The sequence below is a fragment of the Hemicordylus capensis genome, chromosome 4, assembly GCF_027244095.1.
Source record: "Hemicordylus capensis ecotype Gifberg chromosome 4, rHemCap1.1.pri, whole genome shotgun sequence".
NCBI lineage: Eukaryota > Metazoa > Chordata > Lepidosauria > Squamata > Cordylidae > Hemicordylus > Hemicordylus capensis.
This window is the reverse complement of record NC_069660.1, coordinates 289,112,414-289,133,248: the sequence shown is the minus strand read 5'-3', so window position 1 is coordinate 289,133,248 and position 20,835 is coordinate 289,112,414. Positions and strand designations below refer to the sequence as shown.

The 20,835-nt window shown below is 45.5% G+C and overlaps 1 protein-coding gene across 48 annotated transcripts in view; it reads right to left on the bottom strand.

The window, feature by feature from the left end:
* The window catches only part of RIMS2 (regulating synaptic membrane exocytosis 2), a 741,645-nt gene that overhangs the window by 269,522 nt on the left and 451,288 nt on the right, over positions 1–20,835 (bottom strand). For 37 of the 48 annotated variants that reach the window (XM_053313368.1, XM_053313371.1, XM_053313349.1 and 34 more), the window contains 2 exons: positions 19,916–19,942; positions 13,927–13,995 (listed from right to left, as the gene is read on the bottom strand). In XM_053313368.1, the coding sequence (XP_053169343.1) occupies positions 13,927–13,995; positions 19,916–19,942 (96 nt within the window). The remainder of the gene's footprint in view (positions 1–13,926; positions 13,996–19,915; positions 19,943–20,835) is intronic. The other 11 variants (XM_053313376.1, XM_053313396.1, XM_053313390.1 and 8 more) reach the window with 1 other exon arrangement.

The following is a 20,835-nucleotide window of genomic DNA, read 5'->3' as shown; positions in this document are numbered from 1 at the left end:
TGAATTCCCAGATGGCCCCCATGGACTGCTGATTCATGGTGGCCATCTGCTGATCTTGAAGAAAGAGGAGGCAACAAGCTTGTATTTCTCTCCTAAAGAAGATATCAAGCAAGGAAACACAGCAAGGAAATAAATAAATAAATAAATAAATAAATAAATAAATAAATAAATAAATAAATCACCAATAAACTATGTTTATTAGGGCTAGTAATTTCTGGCTAGTTGGAAGTGTTTGTCAGAGGAGTTGGCTGAGGGGAGGATTCATTCCAGGTGAGCAACTCAGCTTGTGGGAGGGGTCACATTCCTGAGGAGAGTCAGCCTGCTGATCTTGAATACGAGGTTCAGACCAGAGTAGCTTTGCAAACAGATATTGAAGGAGATTGGCATGGAACTCTGTGGGGGTACATAAGTGGCCCCCCTTCATCATAGAGACATGCAAGAATAAGGTAAGTACTACCTGGGTTTTGTAAGTTTCTTGGAGGACAAAACTTAAAACCTTTAATTAGCTCACAACTGCACCCAGTACATAGCTTTAAGTGAACAAGCCCTATATACTCTAAGTAGCCAATCAAATCATCTATGAAGGCAGAAGCCAGTAAGGGAGGGATCCTTCTCAGCATATTGCACAGTCACATGTATGATTATCTGCCTGAGGGTGTGCGCTCAGTGTAAAGAGCTCCTGGCTCGCAGGGAACAGGTTTGTTCCCTCGAAGCCAAGGTGGCTGACCTGGAGAAGCTCAAGGAGGCAGATAAGTGTGTGGATGAGACCCTCAGGGATGTAATAAAGGCATCACACTCCCAGGCCAACAGCGCTTCTGCGGTCATGGAGAGTGAAGGTCTCACGAACGGAGGACATTGGTCTGAGGAAGAGGGAAACATTCCCTTAGCAGGGACTTCTTCCTTGGGTGATGCGCCCATATCCTCTTGCATAGAGGATATTCCTCCAGGGGGTGGGTGCCTCCTAGTAGAGGGTGATTCAATCATTAGGCGCACAGAGAGATGGGTCTGTGATCCAAGTGCAAACCACACGGTGACTTGCGTGCCTGGCGCAAAGGTTGCAGATGTCATACTGCATCTAGGTAGGCTGTTAGGCAGTGCTGGAGAGGTATCACAGCTGTCAAGGTGTACATTGGCACCAATGATGTTGGGAAATACAGAAGGAAGGTCCTGGAAGTCAAATTTATGCTGCTAGGTAGCATACTAAAGTCTAGGACCCCCAGGGTAATGTTCTTTGAAGTACTACCTGTTTCACGTGCAAGGACAGCAAGACAGGCAGAGCTGAGGGGTGGATGAGGTGGTGGTGCTGGGAGAAGGGGTTTTGATTTGTTAGGCACTGGGATACATTTTGGGGCAAGCGAAGCCTGTACAAAAAGGAATGGGCTCCCCTTGAACCTAGATGGAACCAGACTGCTGGCACTTAAAATCAATAAGGTCACAGAGCAGCTTTTAAGATGGTACCTGGGGGATTGCCAACAGTAACTGGGTGGTATCTGGTTCAGCCAGCAAAATCCCCTATGGTGCGAGGGTGCACATGCTTCAGATAAACCAGAAGGGGACAGAGTAGAGCCAGGAGTTGAGCAGAAGGAAACACAGGACAGCTTGCCAAAAAGATCAAATGGGTCAATTTATTTATTTATTTATTCATTTGAAACATTTAATATGCCACCCACTCCGAAGACTCCAGGTGGTGCACACACAAAAAATTACAATGTAAAAACTAAAGTAACTAACAAAAAACAAATAAACTACAGGGCAAAAGCCTGGCAAAAAAAGAAAAGCCTTCAATAGAGATTTGAAGATCAGTAAGGAAGGGGCTAGATGACTCTGGAGGGGAAGAGAGTTCCAAAGAAGTGAGGCAGCAACCTAAAAGGCCCTTTCACGGGTCCCAGAGCCCTGAACATCTCGTAAATCAGGGACCAACAGAAGGGCCATCTGAGCTGATCTAACTGGACGGGATGTAACTGGATGGGAGAGGTGGGTCTGTAGGTAGACAGGCGCCAAGGCTTTGAAGGTCAGAACCAGGACCTTAAATTGAACACAGAAACGAATGGGCAACCAGTGCAATGACTGCAGGAGAGGTGTTACCCTGTCTGGCACTCATGAGTAGGTGAGCAGCTGCATTCTGCTACTCACTCATGAGTAGGCGAGCAGCTGCATTTATATGAGCCCCTGGTGGCGCAGTGGTAAAACTGCCGCCCTGTAACCAGAAGGTTACAAGTTTGATCCTGACCAGGGGCTCAAGGTTGACTCAGCCTTCCATCCTTCCGAGGTCGGTAAAATGAGTACCCAGAATGTTGGGGGCAATATGCTAAATCATTGTAAACCACTTAGAGAGCTCCGGCTATAAAGCGGTATATAAATGTAAGTGCTATTGCTATTGCTATTCTGGACCTGTTGTAGCTTCTCGATCATCTTCAGAGGTAACTAGATAGAGAGCATTACAATAATCTAAGCATTACAATAATCTATAACAAGGGCATAGGTCACTGTCATTAATGCCTGTTGATCAAGGTAAGGGCGTAATTGGAGAACCAGATGAAGCTGGGCAAAAGCACTTCTGGCTGCAGCCTCCACCTGCTCTTCAAGCAGGAGGTGCGAGTCCAAAAGGACCCCCAAATCACAAACAAGCTCTTTGGGGGGCAGCGCCACCCCATCTAAAAAAAGGTTTGCATCCAACTGATGGCCAGTACGAGGGCTGAATAAAAGTAGTTCAGTCTTAGTGGGATTTAGTCTGAGCTTGTTTTGAGTCATCCAGACCTTAACAGCTTCCAGGCATCGAGTAAGCACAGAAACAGCATCTCCAGAATGGTCTGGGATGGAAATATACAGCTGAGTATCATCAGCGTATTGATGAAATATCATCCCAAACTGGGAAATGACCTGACCCAGCGGGTTCATATAGATGTTAAAAAGGACAGGGGCAAGAACTGAACCCTGGAGAACTCCATTAAAGGAGTGGCCATGGGTCAAAGCACCTGTCCTCAATGCATACCAACTGAACACGCCCACTAAGGTAAGAACGGAACCACTGTAAGACAGTGCCCCCAATACCCAACCCATGCAGGCGGTCGAGAAGGATAGCGTGATCGATAGTATCAAAAGCTGCTGAGAGATCTAAAAAGACCAAGAGAGGGACACTACCCAGAGTGTGGCAGTAGACCCGGGAGTGGTCACTCCATCTGAAGTTTTGCCGGCAATAGACTGGGAGCTAGACTCTAGGCGTGTGCACGGAACCGCGGAGCTGCGGTCTGGCACTGGGGTGGGGGGTTCCAATAAGGATGGGGGGGGGCTTTACTTACCCCTCCCAACAACCACACCGTATTTCCTTGAGCAATCGGGCGGCAGGATATCTCCCTGCCGCCCGCTTCATTCCCCGCTCGGCGGCTCGGCTCCTCCTTTTGTATTAAGAATCGGGCGGCAGGATAGCTCCCTGCCGCCCCCTTCAAAACCCCGCTCGGCTGGCAGCCACCCCCAAGAAGTCCCCTGCCACCCCCAAGAAGACCCCTGCCGCCCCCTTCTTGCTAAATCCCTCCCATTGCAAGAGGGCGGCAGGAGAACTCCCTGCCGTCCCCTTCCCCTTTGCCGGTCTGGCTGCAAATGGCTTCTAAGAAGCCATTTGCAGCCAGACCGGCAAAGGGGACAGCAGGGAGTTCTCCTGCCGCCCGTTTTCTAAAAGACTCAGAAAACGGGCGGCAGGAGAACTCCCTGACGTCCCCTCTGCCGGTCTGGCTGCAAATGGCTTCTAAGAAGCCATTTGCAGCCAGACCGGCGAAGGGGACGGCAGGGAGTTCTCCTGCCGCCTTCTTGCAATGGGAGGGATTTCGCAAGAAGGGGGCAGCAGGGGTCTTCTTGGGGGCGTCCGCCAGCCGAGCGGGGCTTTGAAGGGGGCGGCAGGGAGCTATCCTGCCGCCCGATTCTTAACACAAAAGGAGGAGCCGAGCCGCCGAGCGGGGAATGAAGCGGGCGGAAGGGAGATATCCTGCCGCCCGATTGCTCAATAAAATATGGCGCGGTTGTTGGGAGGGGTAAGTAAAGTCCCCCCTATCCTTATTGGAACACCCCACCCCATCTTCCCGAACCAAAACCACCCCGTGTCCGGACCGGTCTGGAGGCCTTTAGAATGGCCTCCGAACCGGTCCGTGCACATGACTACTAGACTCTAAAGTACATCAAACGATCCATCATGACCTCCAGTACCCCACACCTGCTAAATCCCTGGAGCAGGAATTTAATGATGTGATATATGAAGTTCACATCATATATGAATGGCTGGTACGATATGAATGGCCGATACATGAAGCCCCACCATCACCACTTACAGATGAAAATAACAGTCATGTCAGCACTTCCCCATCTGTATTTGAAATTCCTGGGTATGTATCCCCCATGTTAGCATCAGAAACCTCTGGGCATTGTGGGGTGGGGGAAGCCCAATGGAACACAACTGTGGGGAAGGAGCAGACATCGTGCCTATTACAACACAGCTCTAACCTAGAGGCCATGCCCAAGAGAACATCGGTGGATGAGGACCACAAATGACTCTTAAATCATCCAAATATCAAACTCCTGTCCTGGACTGCATCTGGGTGGACTGTGAAGAAGAATGACAGCCCCTTCTTAGATCATTTGTCTAAATTTGACATTATATTGATTCAGGAGACCTGGATGATGGTGGCTATAGAACTTGAGGGCTATGTTTTATGGATTGAAAGCCAATCCTGGGACTTATCAGGGCAGTGCCAAAGGGGTGGTGGGTTTATTTATTTCCAATAAACTGCGAGTGGAGATGGATGAGCTGACCCTTTTTCTTCATTTCTCTAAATCCATTGTCACCAGGTTGGAGGAATATAATATGCTGGTCATAAATGTGTATATACCACCCTAGAAATCGCATGCTAGCATTAAGATGATTTGGGAGGGCCTTAAAAATTATATTGACAATCTCTTGGTATGATTCCCAAATTTATTTCATCATAGGAGGTGACTTCAATGCTAGAATGGGTCCAAATGACAACTATTTGTATATAACTTATCAAAGTTACTCACCAGAAAGGGACTGTCAGCCCCCACTCCAGAGACGTCAGTCTAAAGATCAGGTCTGCAACCTAGAAGGCCTTTACTTGGCTCGTACAATGAATGCATTAGATCTGTTTGGGCTAAACGGGGCGAGGGATAAAGATACTGTGGGCAAGTTCACTCACTGGTCTGGGCTATGAATGAGTGTTTTGGATTATATCTCTGTCTCACAAAATGTACTGAGCTCTCTGATTCAATTTAAAAGAAACATTGGTAGACTTACCGTGAAGGGTTCTTTTTCTGGTATGGGGAGGTCATCCTAATGTGATGGGTTATCAAGCTCTGCATGCTCCGAGACAGGACCAATCAAAATTCAGGTCGATCATATGTATCCAGACAGCTGTCACTCATCCCCAGTTCCAGGACTGTTGAGCACAGAAAATACAGAGAGCAAGGAGAGAAAAAATAGTCCACAAGGGATGAAGTTGTACAGTAAACAGTGACAGCAAAGAACTAAGCAACCCTGGGAGTCGCCCCACCTCCCTGCATATCCATCATAAACATTCGCGGGTGGGCCGGATGCCCTCCCCATACCCAGAAAAAGAACCCTTCACGGTAAGTCTACCAATGTTTCTTTTTCCTTGGTATGGGGAGGGCATCCTAACGTGATGGGACGTACCAAAGCAATCCCAAGGGCAGGAGCAAATGATTAGACAACCTGTTGCAATACCGTCCTTCCTATTGCTGCTTGAGCAGTGTGAAAAGATGGAATCTTGTAATGCCTAATGAAGGGAGACACTGATGCCCAAGTTGCCGCCTTGCAAATTTCTTCCAAGGGGGCATGAGCTGAAAAGGCCGCAGAAGTGCTGGCTCTGCGAGTGGAATGGGCAGAAATGTCACGAGGAACAGGTAGGTGAAGAGACTCATAAGCCAACGATATGGCAGCTCTGATCCATCGACCCACGGAAACCTTGTACGCCTTGGTCCTTAGGGAAGATGGCTGGAAGGAAACAAAAAGGGAATCTGTCTTTCTAAAGATTTTGGATCATTTAATATACAATCTAAGTGCCCTATGCACATACAGAGTATGCCAAGCACGCTCCTCAGGGTGAACAGGACTAGGACAGAAGGAGGGCAATACTAAATCTTGGCTCCTATGAAAGATGGAATTAACCTTGGGTAAGAAGGTGGGATCCAACTTCAAAAACAACACACTCCTTTTGAAAAATGCATAGCTCATCGTGCACAGAGAGGGCAGCTAGTTCAGAAACCCTTTGTGCCGAGATGATGGCCACAAGGAACAATACTTTAAAGGACAAAATTCTCAAGGGAGCTGAATGAAGAGGCTCGAACGGAGCCTTAGTAAGAGCATTTAAAACTAAATTCAAATCCCAGGAGGGAAACCTATGTACGGGAGGCAGAGCCAAGTTGCTCGCTCCCCTTAGAAAACGTCTAATATGAGGGTGCAAGGAAGATGAACCAGGCACCACTAAATCCAGGACTGAAGACAAGGCTGAAGTTTGCCTCCTCAATGTGCTGGGACGCAGATCTTTCTCAAGACCTGCTTGAAGGAACCCCAGCACCTCTGCAACCCCCGCCAAGGATGGAACAAAGTCCTGCTTCCGCCCCCAGGAACAAAGGGCTGATCAGGTAACCTGATAAATGCGCAAAGTGGACAGCCTCCTTGACGCTATGATAGTGTCTTGCACCTGGCGGGAATATCCCTTGGAATCTAGGGTAATGCGCTCAACCTTCATGCGTGAAGGCGTAGCCAGACCAGATCCGGATGACATAGAGGTCCTTGTGACAGTAGATCTCTCCTTAGAGGAAGAGGTCACAGCAGTTGGACTGAGAGACTCAGGAGGTCAGAAAACCAGGGTCTTCGCGGTCAATAAGGAGCTATCAAAACGACTTCTGCTTCTTCTAATAGGAACTTTCTTAGGAAGGAGCTCAGGATTGGAGTCAGGGGAAAGGCATAAAGTAATCCCCGCGGCCAGGGAGACGTGAGAGCATCTACTTCTTCTGCGTGAGGAGTTAGATATCTTGCGAAAAACCTTGGTAGTTTGGCGTTTTCCTGTGATGCGAAGAGGTCCAGCTGTGGACGACCCTACCTGTGGACAATTTCCTTGAAGACTTCTGGATGCAGGGCCCACTCTGCTGGATCCACTGTTTGGCGGCTCAGCCAATCCGCTTGTAGATTCTCCGTGCCGCTCAGATGTTCCGCCGTCACGGAGTGTAGGTGAATTTCCGCCCATGCGGATAGTAAGTCGGATTCCTGCATGAGGGGCCTTGATCTTGTGCCACCCTGGTGATTTACGTGAGCTTTTGCGGTCACGTTGTCTGTCCTTATCAGAACATGTCTCCCTATCAACAGATCACGGAACTGCAGAAGAGCTAATCGAATTGCCTTCAACTCTAGCCAGTTGATATTGTTCTCCAAATCCTTCTGAACCCACAACCCCTGCACATGATGTGCCAGGCAGTGGGCCCCCCAACCAGAGAGGCTGGCGTCGGTCGTCACCACGATCCTCTGGGGAGTTCCCAGAAGTATTTACTTTCCTATCGCCGGCAACAGCCACCAAAGGAGAGAATTCCTGACCTTCCGTGGTAAGCGAAGTTTTATCTGCTTCTTTGCCATAATGGCTTCCTGATAAGGAAGCAAGAACCATTGAAGTGGTCTCGAATGCCACCGGGCCCAGGGCGTGCATTCTAGGCAGGTGATCACTGAGCCCATGAGTTGAGCCAGAGACATGAGGGAACCCCATTTCCTGGACAGCCATGGCCTGGTGTGTGAGGCAATCTTCTGTTGTCAGTCCGTTGGGAGAGAAACTGTGCCCGATCTCGTGTCGAAAACAACTCCCAGATGCTGGAGTACACAAGATGGGTTTAGGTGGCTCTTGGTACGGTTGATGACAAACCCGTGATCCTCTAGTATCTGGACGTCCTGAGCTATGTCCTTGGAGGCTTGATGGTAGGACAGGGATCTCACAAGCAAGCCGTCCAGATACGGGTAAACATGGATCCCCCACAAGCGCATGTAAGCTATCACTGCCACCATGAGTTTGGTGAATATGCGAGGAGCTGAGGACAACCCGAAGGGTAGAGCCCTGTACTGGAATTGTCTCTGATTGTAAACAAACCTCAGGTATTGGCGAGAGGCAGGATGAATCGGTACATATAAGTACGCCTCTGAAAGGTCTATCGAGGACAAGTAATTGCCCAGGTGTACGGCTGCCTTTATTGTCCTTAAAGACTCCATTCGAAATGTGCGTTTTTGCACAAACTGATTCAATCTTTTCAAATCCAGAATCACGCGCCAGGAGTCCAAAAAGAGAAGAGAAAAGATACCTACACATAATTCCATCAATGGAACCAGTTCTATTGCATGGATGTCTAATAAGTGTTGGATGCTTTGGTCCATCAACAGTCTCTTGGACCTCACCTTGGGGACAGGTGTTAAGAAAAGAAAATCGGGAGGAGTTGCCACAAGGTCTATAACATAGCCATGCTTTACTGTTCTCAATACCCATTGATCCGTGGTGCTGTGCACCCAGGCTTCTGTGAATTCCAGAAGCCTGCCCCCCACGGTTTTGTGCGTTGACATAACCTCCAGCACGTGCTCTACCCGATCCTCTGCCTGTTATTCCAGGGGCGACACCAGTTAGCCCTGAAGGAAGATCCACGATCATCTCTTCCTTGGTAGCTGTCTCTAAACCCTGTACTGGCAGGTCTATTGAAAGTTCTGAAGGAATGAAAGGAATTCTGGAAGGTGTTATTTCCTCTGAAATTCCTCCTTGAATCACCACGCCCAACCAGCATGGTTTTCTTTTTGTCCTTTGTGTCCACTAAAATAGGATCCAAGGATTCACCAAATAACTTCCCCCCCAGAAAGGGAGTAGACGCCAAGGTGACCTTGGACTTGGCATCTGCCCTCCAATTTTTCAACCACAAACCTCTGCGGATTGCCACGCCTGCTGCCATGGCACGAGAGGCGTGCTGTATGCAGTCCAAACCAGAGTCCGCCATAAGGGCAGATGATCTGGCTAACTTATTCAAACCCTGGCGGAGTTTTAAATTCTTTTGTGGTACCAGCTTAACAAGCGCCTTAGTCCACAAAATGGAGGCTCTAGCGAAAATAGAATTTTCGTGGCAGCTGCTCTTATGACAGTTGCAGATGCCTCATGAGCCTTATGTAGCAGATGATCCGCTTTCTTTTCCTCTGGTGTCTTAAGGTCATCTCCCTCCTTGTTCACCAGAGCCCCAGTGACCAGCTGAGCCACAGGTCCATCCACCACAGGAACTGTCAAAAGAGCCATTATATCAGGAGGTAAGGCATACAATTTTTTGGGAAGGATATGGCAAGTTTAGTGGCCCCTGGCACACCCCACTCTGCAAACATAACATCTTTAAAAATGGTGGAAAAGGTACAGTGGCTGCTGAAATAGAGGTTGATGGAAAACCTTCCTGATCCAAGCCAGCAGCTGAAGGTGTGCCAGTCTCCTGAGACACATCCTTGAAGGCCCTTTTGGCTTGAAAGGGAGTAGCAGACAAGGTGACCTTGGACTTGGCATCTACCCGTCAATTTTTATTTTTATTTTTTATTATTTATTTATTTTTAACCATAACCCTCTGCGCAGTGCCACCCCGGCTGCCATGGCACGAGTGCTGTGCTGTATGCAGTCCAGACCTGAGTCTGCCATAAGGGCAGAAGCTCTGGCCAATTTATTTAAACCCTGGCAGAGTTTAAGATTTTCTGGAGGTATCAGCTTAATAAGCTCTTTAGTCCACAGAATGGAGGCTCTATTGTAGCTGCTTTTTTGGGCGGTGGGGCAGGCAAAACAGGAGCCTCCTGGCTCACAGTTGCTCCTTCTTCATTAACATTAGCCAAAAGGCTCAAGCTCGCTGTCCCTCCAACTGAGGGAACAATCGCGGCTTCTGTGAAGGGGCCCTCCGAAAGGGAACCCTTCAACATATCCCCCATATGAGCAGGCTCCATAGTCAGAATAATACAGCCTTAATCAGAGGAAATAATCAAAATAAGCACCTAAATGAGCACAACTGGCGACTCCCTTCCCACCCTTGCACACAGAATAAAGGAAGGGAGAAACTGGCCTGAAGTAGTCAGAGAAAGTGAAAGACGATGATAAAGGCTGTGAAGATTTTCCTTCATCAAGCTCTGTCTGCGGACTGACTTAGCAGAGAAGATACCCATGCCAGACAATGCCTCTTAACGAACTCCCCCAACCAAATTAACTCACCCGGGGACGGCTGTTCGCCGCCAGGGAGTGGAGGCATATTAGACAAACTGACACCTGCAGTGGTAGACATAGCAGCAGCAGAAGACAGACCCTGAAGAGGGTCGAGGACCGTGAGTGGCGTCGGCACGCTAAACAGAACCTGAGGATTGAGGGCGGTACATGAAGTTGTCACGCTAATAGGACCCTGAGGAGGGTCGAGCATGGAGACCGCCACTGGCGCGCTAATCGGACCCCATGGGGGGTCATTAATAGACACAGAACCCTGGAAGGGTTCAGAGATCGGCATCATGCGCCCAGGTTCCCCATTGCTCTTTAAAAGAAAGGTAGGGCTAGACTTGGAGAGGACAGCTAAAATGGCCACTGCGCCTTCGGCAGTTAAATCGGGCGGGAAAGCGGAAGGTTGCTGCGCCCGAACTGCTTTCAACTGCAGTCTATCGCTCAGTGGCGTGCTGCCAGGGGATCGTATATGCTTTTTCTTTTTGACAATGCCCTTTTCCTTTAAGTGTTTAGTTTTCTTTTTCGATTTCTGGGCGGCGGGGCGGGCAGATTAGAAGCCTCCTGGCTCACAGTAGTCTCCTCTCCTTTATCAATGGCCGTTAGGCCCAAGCTCGCTGTCCCTGCCACCGAGGGAACAATCACGGCTTCTGTGAAGGGGCCCTCCAGAAGGGAACCCTTCAACATATCCCCCATATAATCAGGCTCCATATTGCGAATAAGAGAGACCTCAACAGAGGAAATCCCAAAGTAAAAACTATTAAAATAAAAAAGGAGAAAGGCTGTGAAATTTTTCCTCACAGCAATACTCGAGCTCTGTCTGCGGAGCAAGACAGGACTGGAACTGGGGATGAGTGACAGCTGTCTGGATACATATGATCGACCTGAATTTTGATTGGTCCTGTCTTGGAGCATGCAGAGCTTGATAACCCATCACGTTAGGATGCCCTCCCCATACCAAGGAAAAATAGAAGGATAAATGGACAGTGACCATCTCTCGCTGCCCCTTACCCTAGAGATCCCAGGGGAGGGAGTACTTCTTGAGGAGGCCACCCCAGTTTGACCTTTGTGAAGGTTCTAGGTTAATAAGGTACAAATGGTCTTCACAAAAAAGCAAGCCGGGAATCTTCTGGCCACAGATTACTTTGTTGCAACTTTGTGCACTCCTCTTGACAGAGCCCCTAAATGTGGGTGCCCTCACTCACTAACATACCCTTGTCCAGAAGATCCAGCACTGTCTGGGTCAAGCCACTAAAACTGGTCCCAGTGGGAGATGTAAATCCTATAGTCAGTTTGACCAAAACCATACGTAGCAAAAAAAAAAAAAAAAAAAAAAAAGACGACGACGACCTGGCCACAAATGACCTCCCAAAAGTGGGCTAAGAGAGCCCAGTCCGCTTTTGAGAGGTCGTGTGCTTCAACAGAAGCCATGAGGCTCCCAGCAGCAAACCTCCCAAAATACCCCTCCCTTTAACGAGGTTAGTGGAGTGCTCCGCTAACCCCATTCGTCTGATCATGAGTCGCCATGACGCAGCTCTGTGCCACAGCGACTCGTGAGGAGATCCCAAACTGGGAGGCTGCAGCAAGCCTCCCGGCCTCGGGGGTCTTCCCAGAATGCCCCATGCACTAGCAACTTCTGGGGGTCAGGCAGCCCCCAATCCCTGCTGCCCCTACCAGCTCTGTGATGGAGCCAGTAACTGTGTGGGTGGCCAATCTGGCAACCCAGGGCAAGCTCCCTGCTCAAATATGTATTTATATTTCCATGCACACATGCCAGCCACTGGTCAAATATTCCTCATACTGTTTTCTGGGTATTTGCCTTCTCCCTCTTCCAGTGCTGCAAACAATACAAAACAACAGGGAACAATGGTTTACATGAAGTGCTGTCTCCCACTGACAGAAGGAAACTGTTGGAGCTGCTGTGCAAAAGCCACTTCAGGCCAACAGCGCAGCATTCCTTTCCATTTTTTCCAACTGAAGGGAGCACTGAGCTGCTGTCTGGAAGCAACTTTAAAGGCATTCAGCAGAAGCACTGTTGCTACATCACTGGGGCTGCCTTTCAAGTTGTGCAGTAGCCCACAACAGCTTCTTTCCATCAACAGGATGCTGCACATCATGTAAGCCAGTGACTCTTGCTGGCTGCACTGTAGTTTCCAAATCTCATCTGCTAATCTTATCTGCTAAAAAGAATCAGTTCGCTCCTCTGTCTTGCCAAGCAGTTTGGTTCTGAGCAATAAGAAGTCTTCTCCAGGCAATGGCTCCCTGTAGAAAAGGAATGTAATAATCTTCCTAGTCTCTCCCTCTTTCAAAGACTCCACCTTTCATCATCTGGCAATGAGATTCCATTCTGCCTTGTGCAGAGATAGAGAGGCAGATAATGTTTCATGGCTACAGCAGGAGATGATTTTTTGTTTAAAACAAACAAACAAACAAACAAACAAACAAATAGCTACAGCAGGAGATGATTATTTCATAGAAACCTATCATAAATTATAGTTCAGTGAATAAATGTTCTTGCTATATAATAGGGATGTTCACGTCCTACACTTGAAACATTCTGATTCAAAATGGGTTGTTTCAACTGTTCAGAGCTTGAAATGCCTTTCAAATGAAAGGCCTGTTTGTTTTAAGCTTGGAACAGAATAAAATTTTATTAGAATTCTTCCCTTCAAAATACAATGACAGGTAGGTATCATATTATGGAATAGGAACGGAACAACCTTGTTCCAAGTTAGAACATTCCGAGTGCCATTTCCCCTTGCTTCCTGTTTTTGGCACCGCCTTCCGACTGGCTTGCGATCAATCTCCTTGCTTCTTGGTTGGCTTGTTATCATACAGTTGATTTGTATGATAACAAGCCAACCAAGAAGCAAGGAGATTGCAAGCCAATCGGAAGCCAGTGCCAGAAAGCCAATCAGCAAGGGAAAAACAGGTCTCCAAAATGACACTCAAAATGCTAGAAACACTTGAAACATTCCGAGCTTGTTCCATTGGAACAACTGGCTCACCTGGTTGTTCAGACAGAATGTTCCAGTGTTAGCAAATGAAAATGCCTAATACAGGAGAACCTCGTTAATTGCAAACCCGGCACCCGCAGTTTCACATTTGGATTTTTGTCAATGTTTAGGACAGTGTTTAGAACAAAGAACATATTTTTACTACTTAGATTTGTGTGTATATGTGTGTGTGTGTTTCAAGCTGTACTCAAAGCTAAGACAATCGGCATCATTAAGAATATATTTTATCATTATTTTTTATCTTGCACTAGGTTTAAATAGAACATACTAAAAATGAACATAATCACAAGCTATCTGTCTCTACAATTTGTTCTGAGATAGTTTTCTAAACTTGACTATTCTCTGTCATTGCTCCAGTATTCTCATAAGTACTAGTAAAAGACTGAATGTCTAAAATAAATGTACAGCCTGCATATTTAAAAATCTTTCAGGTGTTTTGAAAAAGGCACAGGTACTAAGGTATAATCTGAACTATTGCCAGGTTACATTGTTGGCCAAGTTACTTCATGATATTTCTAAAGCAAAGCTGCAAGACTTTTCATTTAAACACAACTGTGAAAAAGAGGGTAATTAGATCTATTGCAACAATTTTTTAAAGTTTCCAGAGCTTTAAAAAACAACTGTATCTTTAGTTTTGTTACCTGACACTACTCCTATTCCATCATCACAATCATAGTCTGAGACTTCACTATCACTTATTCGTTTGGACCCTGCAAAACAAAAAAAAAATATATATAGGGTTAATCATTGTCATTATACGAAATGAAAGCTATGCTTATTGAAGTTTATCAATAGGGATGTACAAAATGTTTTGAACTCAGAATGTTCCGACTCAAAATGGGCTGTTTCGAGTGTTCCTAACACCCTTCAAAGGAAGGGCCTATTTCAAGCATGAAACAGAATGAACCCTTTGGAGTCAGAACATTTTGAGTGTTCCTTTTTGGAGGGCTGGTCTACCCTCTTACCCCAATTGGTAGACCACCTCTCCCTGGAAAAACAACCCTCCAAAATGACGCTCGAAAAACTCGAAATGTTGTGAGCTCATTCTGTCAGAACCACCGGCTCAACGAGTTGTTCTGACAAAACAATCCAGGCATTTGCATTTTGTTTCGACCTCAAAACGAAATGCAAAATCCATTTCATGCACATTCCTATTTACCAGTAATAAGGCCCAATAGTTTTATATTTATCTATTTTGTTTCCCAAAGGCAAATTATAGCTGTGAACATAACGGAGAAAAGTAGTATGTAGCAAGCACATTGCTTACTAAAATAACCGGAGTCCAACATTAGATCTTAAGAGTATGGCATGTAAGACAAAAATATATTGGGCTCCGTCCTAATTTTATATAGATATGCTTACTCTCAGCTCTGCTTTCTACACACTAGGAGAGATACATTGTCTAATGGTTTACAAACTACTACATTTAACCCTGCTGGGCAGGAAGAAACATGTAACCCTGTTTGAGAATGAAAACAAGATACCAGAAGACTAAGCATACAGCTATCATCAAAGGGTAGCAACCACAGTTTCTCTCCATCCAGCTCAAGGAGTCGTTACTCTGGAAGAAGACTTCTTGTTCCAGAGGAACTGTTTTGGTGAAAATAACTGATTTAAAATCAGTGCCTGACATCCTGACTAAGTGCTTGCATAATGAGAAAAGTTGTGCAACTGCAAGAAGATAACATAGTTGTGCTAAGGAGTGGGGAATTTGCAAAATTGTATGAGTGCTATAATGCCTTTGCACAACAGTTTATATTAATATAAATGAGGTATGCCACAGTTGCGTGACTCCTGCGTAATCACAAGTGTGCTTAAAGTAATGCAACAGTAGTGTGTAGAACACAAGTTCTCAACATATTGCGACAGCTTGCGTCAGCATGTTATGAAAACACATGTGCTTCCACAAGTGCTTTATTAATGGAGGATGTTAGCCATTGAAAACAGCTGATTTTAAACTGCTGGTTAGTTCTTTCACATAGAGGTCTAGCTCCCTCCTCAACAGATGTGCATTGACATAACTATAGGGGGGCAGGGGGGCACGTGCCCCCAGCGCCATCCTTGTGGGTCACGTGGGGGGCGCCGCCATGACCCCCGCCAATGCCAATTTTTTTTTTAAAAAAAAATTTAATAAAAAAATTTTTGTCGGCGCCCCCTCCCCCACGCGGTCCCTTCTGCGCGCCCGCCCGCCCCACCTTGCTTTGCTGGCCTCAGCCTGGCTTGCCTTGTTGGTGGTGGGCCGGCGGGCGCCTAATTTCATGCTTGCAGCAACATGCATTGCTCACGGAACTAGAGAGCAGCGCACGCGCGACTCGGCCGGCGTGCCAAGTCGTGCTGCGCATGCGTGAGTGCGTGCTCGTCCTCGGCTTGCCTTCTGCACGTGGTGCTGCCGCCGAGAGGAGAGCGTTGCTGGGGCTGGCGCAGGCAGGCAGGAGGACCAGGCAGCACGACGGGTCACGGACGGGGACAACAACAAGGGCCGACGGGTGGACAGACCTCGAGTCGGGGCCATCAGCGTGCACTGAACTCTCAGTCAAGGTGTGTGTGTGTTATTTTCTCTGTCTGACCCTGCAGGGTCTACAAAATGGTGTTTTTTGGAGGGGTGGTGGATCCTGTAATTGCGGTCTCGGTGTTAGCGGCTCAGCGCCACCAGCGGGAAGGGTGAACTGAACTAACTTGATCGGAGTAGTCATGTGTCACACACGGGGGCATGGAAAGCACCTGGAAGGGCCCTGTGCAGCCCCCAGAGCTCATTTTCCAACCAGCTTCATTGTCAGCTGGGTGTTTTCTTCATTCACTCTGAGCAAGGGAGAGAATGAAGAAAACATCCAGTCGACAAATAGGTTGGCTGGGAATGAGGCTGGCCAGAGTTGGGCGGGGGGAGTGCGGTGAGCCAGATGGCTCCCAGGAGCTGGGCAGCTGGGGTTCTTTGAACCCTTCTGCCCCATTATAGCTCAACCCCCTGCAATATGGTTAATGCTCACCAGGATTTGTCAGAGACTATAATTTAAAACCAGGGTTTGAAGCTATTCTCAATATGATGAAAGACAGGAATTATAGGTCAGGATAGAAAATTAGCAACAGACATTGCAATCCTCTGCATATTTACTAAGAAGTTAAGTGCCACTATCTTCAGTGAGGTGCCCTCCTAGTTAAGAGTACATAGAAATGCAGCCTAAAAATGTATGAGCAAGGAAAACAGATAGCTTTAAATCCAACAGTTTGACTGCAGATCTAGAAAAAAAACTACAGGGTTCTATTAGTTGTACTAACTTTCAAGTAAAGCTTATGTAAATAGTTAAAGGAAAGGGGGATAATGGTTAGCAAAGCAAATTAAGTCAAAACAAATTTATTTTCTTCCATGACAGTGCAACAGGTTTCATAGATACAAATAACAAATGCAATGTATTCTGTCTGATATTAACAAGATTTCTCCTAGGATTACACCAATAAATTTCAGCTTAAGAACACTGACTGGAAGACCTTGCTACCAAGTTAACATAATGCTTACAGAAACTTGGCACACTCAAATAATATTAATGGACTTTCTAGCTGGGAAGAGATTTCAACTGGAGTCCCAAAGGAATTATTTCTGGGTCCCATTCTTGTTCAACATTGTTGTTAATTAAGGGGATAAAAGCATTCATAGTATGTGCAGATGGCAGAGAATTGGAAAAGACTGCAACTATTTCTGAACACAGAATTAAGATTCACTATGAAGTGACAAGTTGGAAAATGAATATAAAGCATAATGATTGCTTAAAAAAATAGAAATATTGGACAAAGAAACCATCAGCAATAACTGATCACGTAGCAGCATTTTTGTGAAACATCTGAGCTATAAATGACAGAGAAGGTGACACTGAACTACTATCAGCAATGGACTGGTGATGCTGGAGTACTATAGCTATATGCAGTCAACACAATTTTAAAAAGGATTAGGAAACACTGTAGATAATTCTGAGAACATAAAATAGTGCAAGAGAAATTAATGGAAGCTGATTAACACTTGAAAAGGGGGAATTAATAAACAATTATATAAGCCTATTTCTGGCTTCTGTGTTTTGGTCATGCTATAGTTTCAGTGTTGCACACTCATCTTCTTTGCAGGCAGTGTAAGCTGAACTGCCAATGTGGTTAAATACTCATCAAAATGACAACTCTTTTTGTGCAGAGCAAAACATTGCATCAAAGCTTTCTATCAGCAGCTATACTGATTCACACAGAGGGAAGGCAAAGTGCCTTCCCTTTGTGTAGCATGGATGGGCTACACAAGTAGCAAGTGATGTGAGGGGCTGTTTTTCCATTCCTCCCCTTGTCAACTTGTGGCTTGGATAGTGAAGCTGGAGGATGAGATATTGGAATGGATATGTCCCTTGAAGATCCTCCCTGTGATGATCAAGGCTACAGAATGAAGAAAGCTGCTACCAGGGAAATCAATTCTTCACTATTCCCATGGAAAATTGAAGAAAAATAAATGGGTTAAAGCTGAATGATAGGAGGCTTAGATCTGATGTCAGGGAAGGTTTAAAAAATATTCAGTTTGCTTAGCAAAGGTGTGGAATTCTCTTCCTTGGCAGTTTTCAGGAAGCAATTCAATAAGCACATGGCATGCATGATTTAAGAACTGAAAATGGCATAAAAATCTGTAAATTACACACAGGTGTATTCAAATTGTACAAATTTTTGAAGATGACACAGATAACTCTTCAGTGCAGAAGTAGGGGTTTTGATTTAAGAAAAGTTTGCTATTTCTGTTGATTAAGACAATTAATCTTAATTTATGATGATGGTGTTGAACATCAATTGTAGATTAGGGTATGCATTCATTTTAAAAATCAATGCAAATTAAAATGAATGAGTCCATTTTTTTCATGTGAAAAATGAATGTGAATTAAAAATGGCCTCTGAAAAAGATTTCATTTGTTTTTCTTTCACTTTTCATTTGTTTCTATTTGCCAGGGGCATAGTTATGGTACAGCAAGCGGGGATATTTGTTCCTGGGCTGCCAGTGAACAAAGGGCTGCTTCTTATTGTCCTGTGCCCCAATAAGGTGGAGATTATTTTGCACTACTGTATTTGATGTTCCCCCTTCACAGTTCCTATCTTGTCTTGCTGCCACCACACTAGTCCATAGCATTCCCTTTCATATCTGTGCAACTGTACATGCCTGCTTGCTCTCAGGCTTCCATCCAGTTGCTGCCTCACTAGGCTCTGAGCAACTGGAGCAAGCAGCAGTGCAGTCACACAAAGCCCAGAGAGCAGTGACGGAATGGTGGCGGGGGGGGGGGGGGAGAAAGGCAGAGGGGCCATCTTCAGCTCCCAGAGCCCATTCCAAGCTTTCTTTGCCCCTGAAAGGATCCCTCCATCTGCAAACTAGTTACAGGCCACAGAAAGAGGAGGTGAAAGATTGAGTGAGCAGTAAAATTAGCCCCCTTTGCCCTATCTATCTTAAATTTAACAAGTGTAATCCTTTTGATGGGTCATAGAATGCCTGAAAAGTTCATCCCAAATAAGGATGGAAAACAAAAGTTGGACTAGGAGCAATGGTGCCACACTAAATCTTCTACCGAAATAGAAGAGGAGAGCTGCTCTTGAGGTAGCAAGCATGACTTGTCCCCTTAGCTAAGCAGAGTCTACCTTGGTTGCATTTGAATGGGAGACTACATGTGAGCACTGTAAGATATTCCCCTCAGGGGATGGAGCCGCTCTGGGAAGAGCAGAAAGTTTCAAATTCCCTCCTTGGCTTCTCCAACATAGGGCTGAGAGAGACTCCTGCCTGCAGCCTTGGAGAAGCCACTGCCAGTCTGGGTAGACAATACTGAACTAGATAGACCAATGGTCTGACTCAGTATACGGCAGCTTCCTATGTTCCTAAATCAATGCAAAGCTTTTAATATAAGCACTTTTTAAATTGCCTATAAAAATGGGACCCTTTATCAAATTTCTTTGAAATCTGGCAGGTCTAATGCCTTGAAGGAGTTGTGTGAAAAATTCATGCTATTTGGATAGAAAACATTGGTGATACAGGCATAAGATTATTTGCTGGATCTTCTATTGAAATTAATTACAAACAGAAATGAATGAGAAAACCAAAAACAAATGAACTTAAGTCAGATTATAACAAATGAATACAAAACAAATCAAATATTTCAAAATAAAAATCAAACTTTTTTTCTCTGTGTATTCTTAACTGTACAATAGCACTTTCATTTCAGGAAAAGTACACTAATCTCGATATTATTTTACTTACCATAGTTGTGTATCAAGTATTTTTAATAAGTCATAATATAGAGTAGTACTACATTTTTCATTTTAACAGAATTCTCATAAATTCATCTTAATGTATCTAAGATATAGTCAGGTACTACTACTACTATATACATCCTCAGAGACAAAATAACTAATGAGTTTAGAAAATAAATTGATTTTTCAGCAGAAAGTTCACAATACTAAGCCACTAAGACTACAAATAAATAAGACAAGGCCTATTTCTGAAAAGCAGAAAAAGAAACCCACAGAGCAAATTGAAAACTGAAGTGCACAACAGATAGCAGAAGCACATCAATAAAAACATAAGCTGTTTATATGTATGCAAGCAATAAACATTTCAGCATGCTTAAAATTTACCTGAATTATATGAATATAAGCCTTTATCTGGAAAATAAATATTAAAATGAAGTGATATCAGAAAGAAAAATACATGGTGTTTAGACATGCAACAGGGATGTATTTAATTCCTGCAAGTTAAATCTTGCAGCAGCTGCGAGAATCCAGGTATTCCTATATAGGGTTGCCACTTTTGCCCTCACAGAGCACCTCTGCCTTTCCGGGATACATGACAGACAGTAAAGTAATGGGGCAGGGGTACCTTGGAGTGCTGATGAAAGCTGCACCTGTTTCTTTTCTGTCTGTCATTCTGCTGTTACAGGCACCAGGTCCCTGCAAGAACAGAAAGGCCAGCAATTCTATTTTCTGTGAGCTGATTTTAGAGCCCACTTGAGTTGATATTGTCTAATAAAAGCTAGAACTGCTTCAGCTGTCCGTGTTTTCAGACTAGTGAGCAGATATGGAAGTTACTCTCACCCCTTGCTACTCACCTCAGCTGTTTTCACAATGGGGCACAAATAGTGGGAGGGGGCAGTGGCCCCACAATACCCATGACCTTGATGCTGGAGCACAAGCAAGTGTGAGGGATGAGGTCCCAAAAGCTGGTATAATAAACCAAGCCTCTGAACCGCAAGAAGTGGATGGGGATAGAAAATGAGGCGTGCTGAACCAGCAGGCACTGACAATCAACCAAATGAATGGCTAGATGGAATGAAGGGGACTGGGCAAAATGAAATGTAGCCTGGGGAATAAAGAATAAGCCAGTTACCCAAAGGAAATTATTGGTCCTGCCACCACTCTATCAAATTGGTGATAACACAGCACTGTCAAAGGCGTATGTGGCTTTTCTTGCCCTTTCTCCTGGAAGACTATAGCCAAGGATTGAACCTGGAGCTTCTTATATTCTAAGCCTGTGATATTCCATTGTGCTGTAACATGGG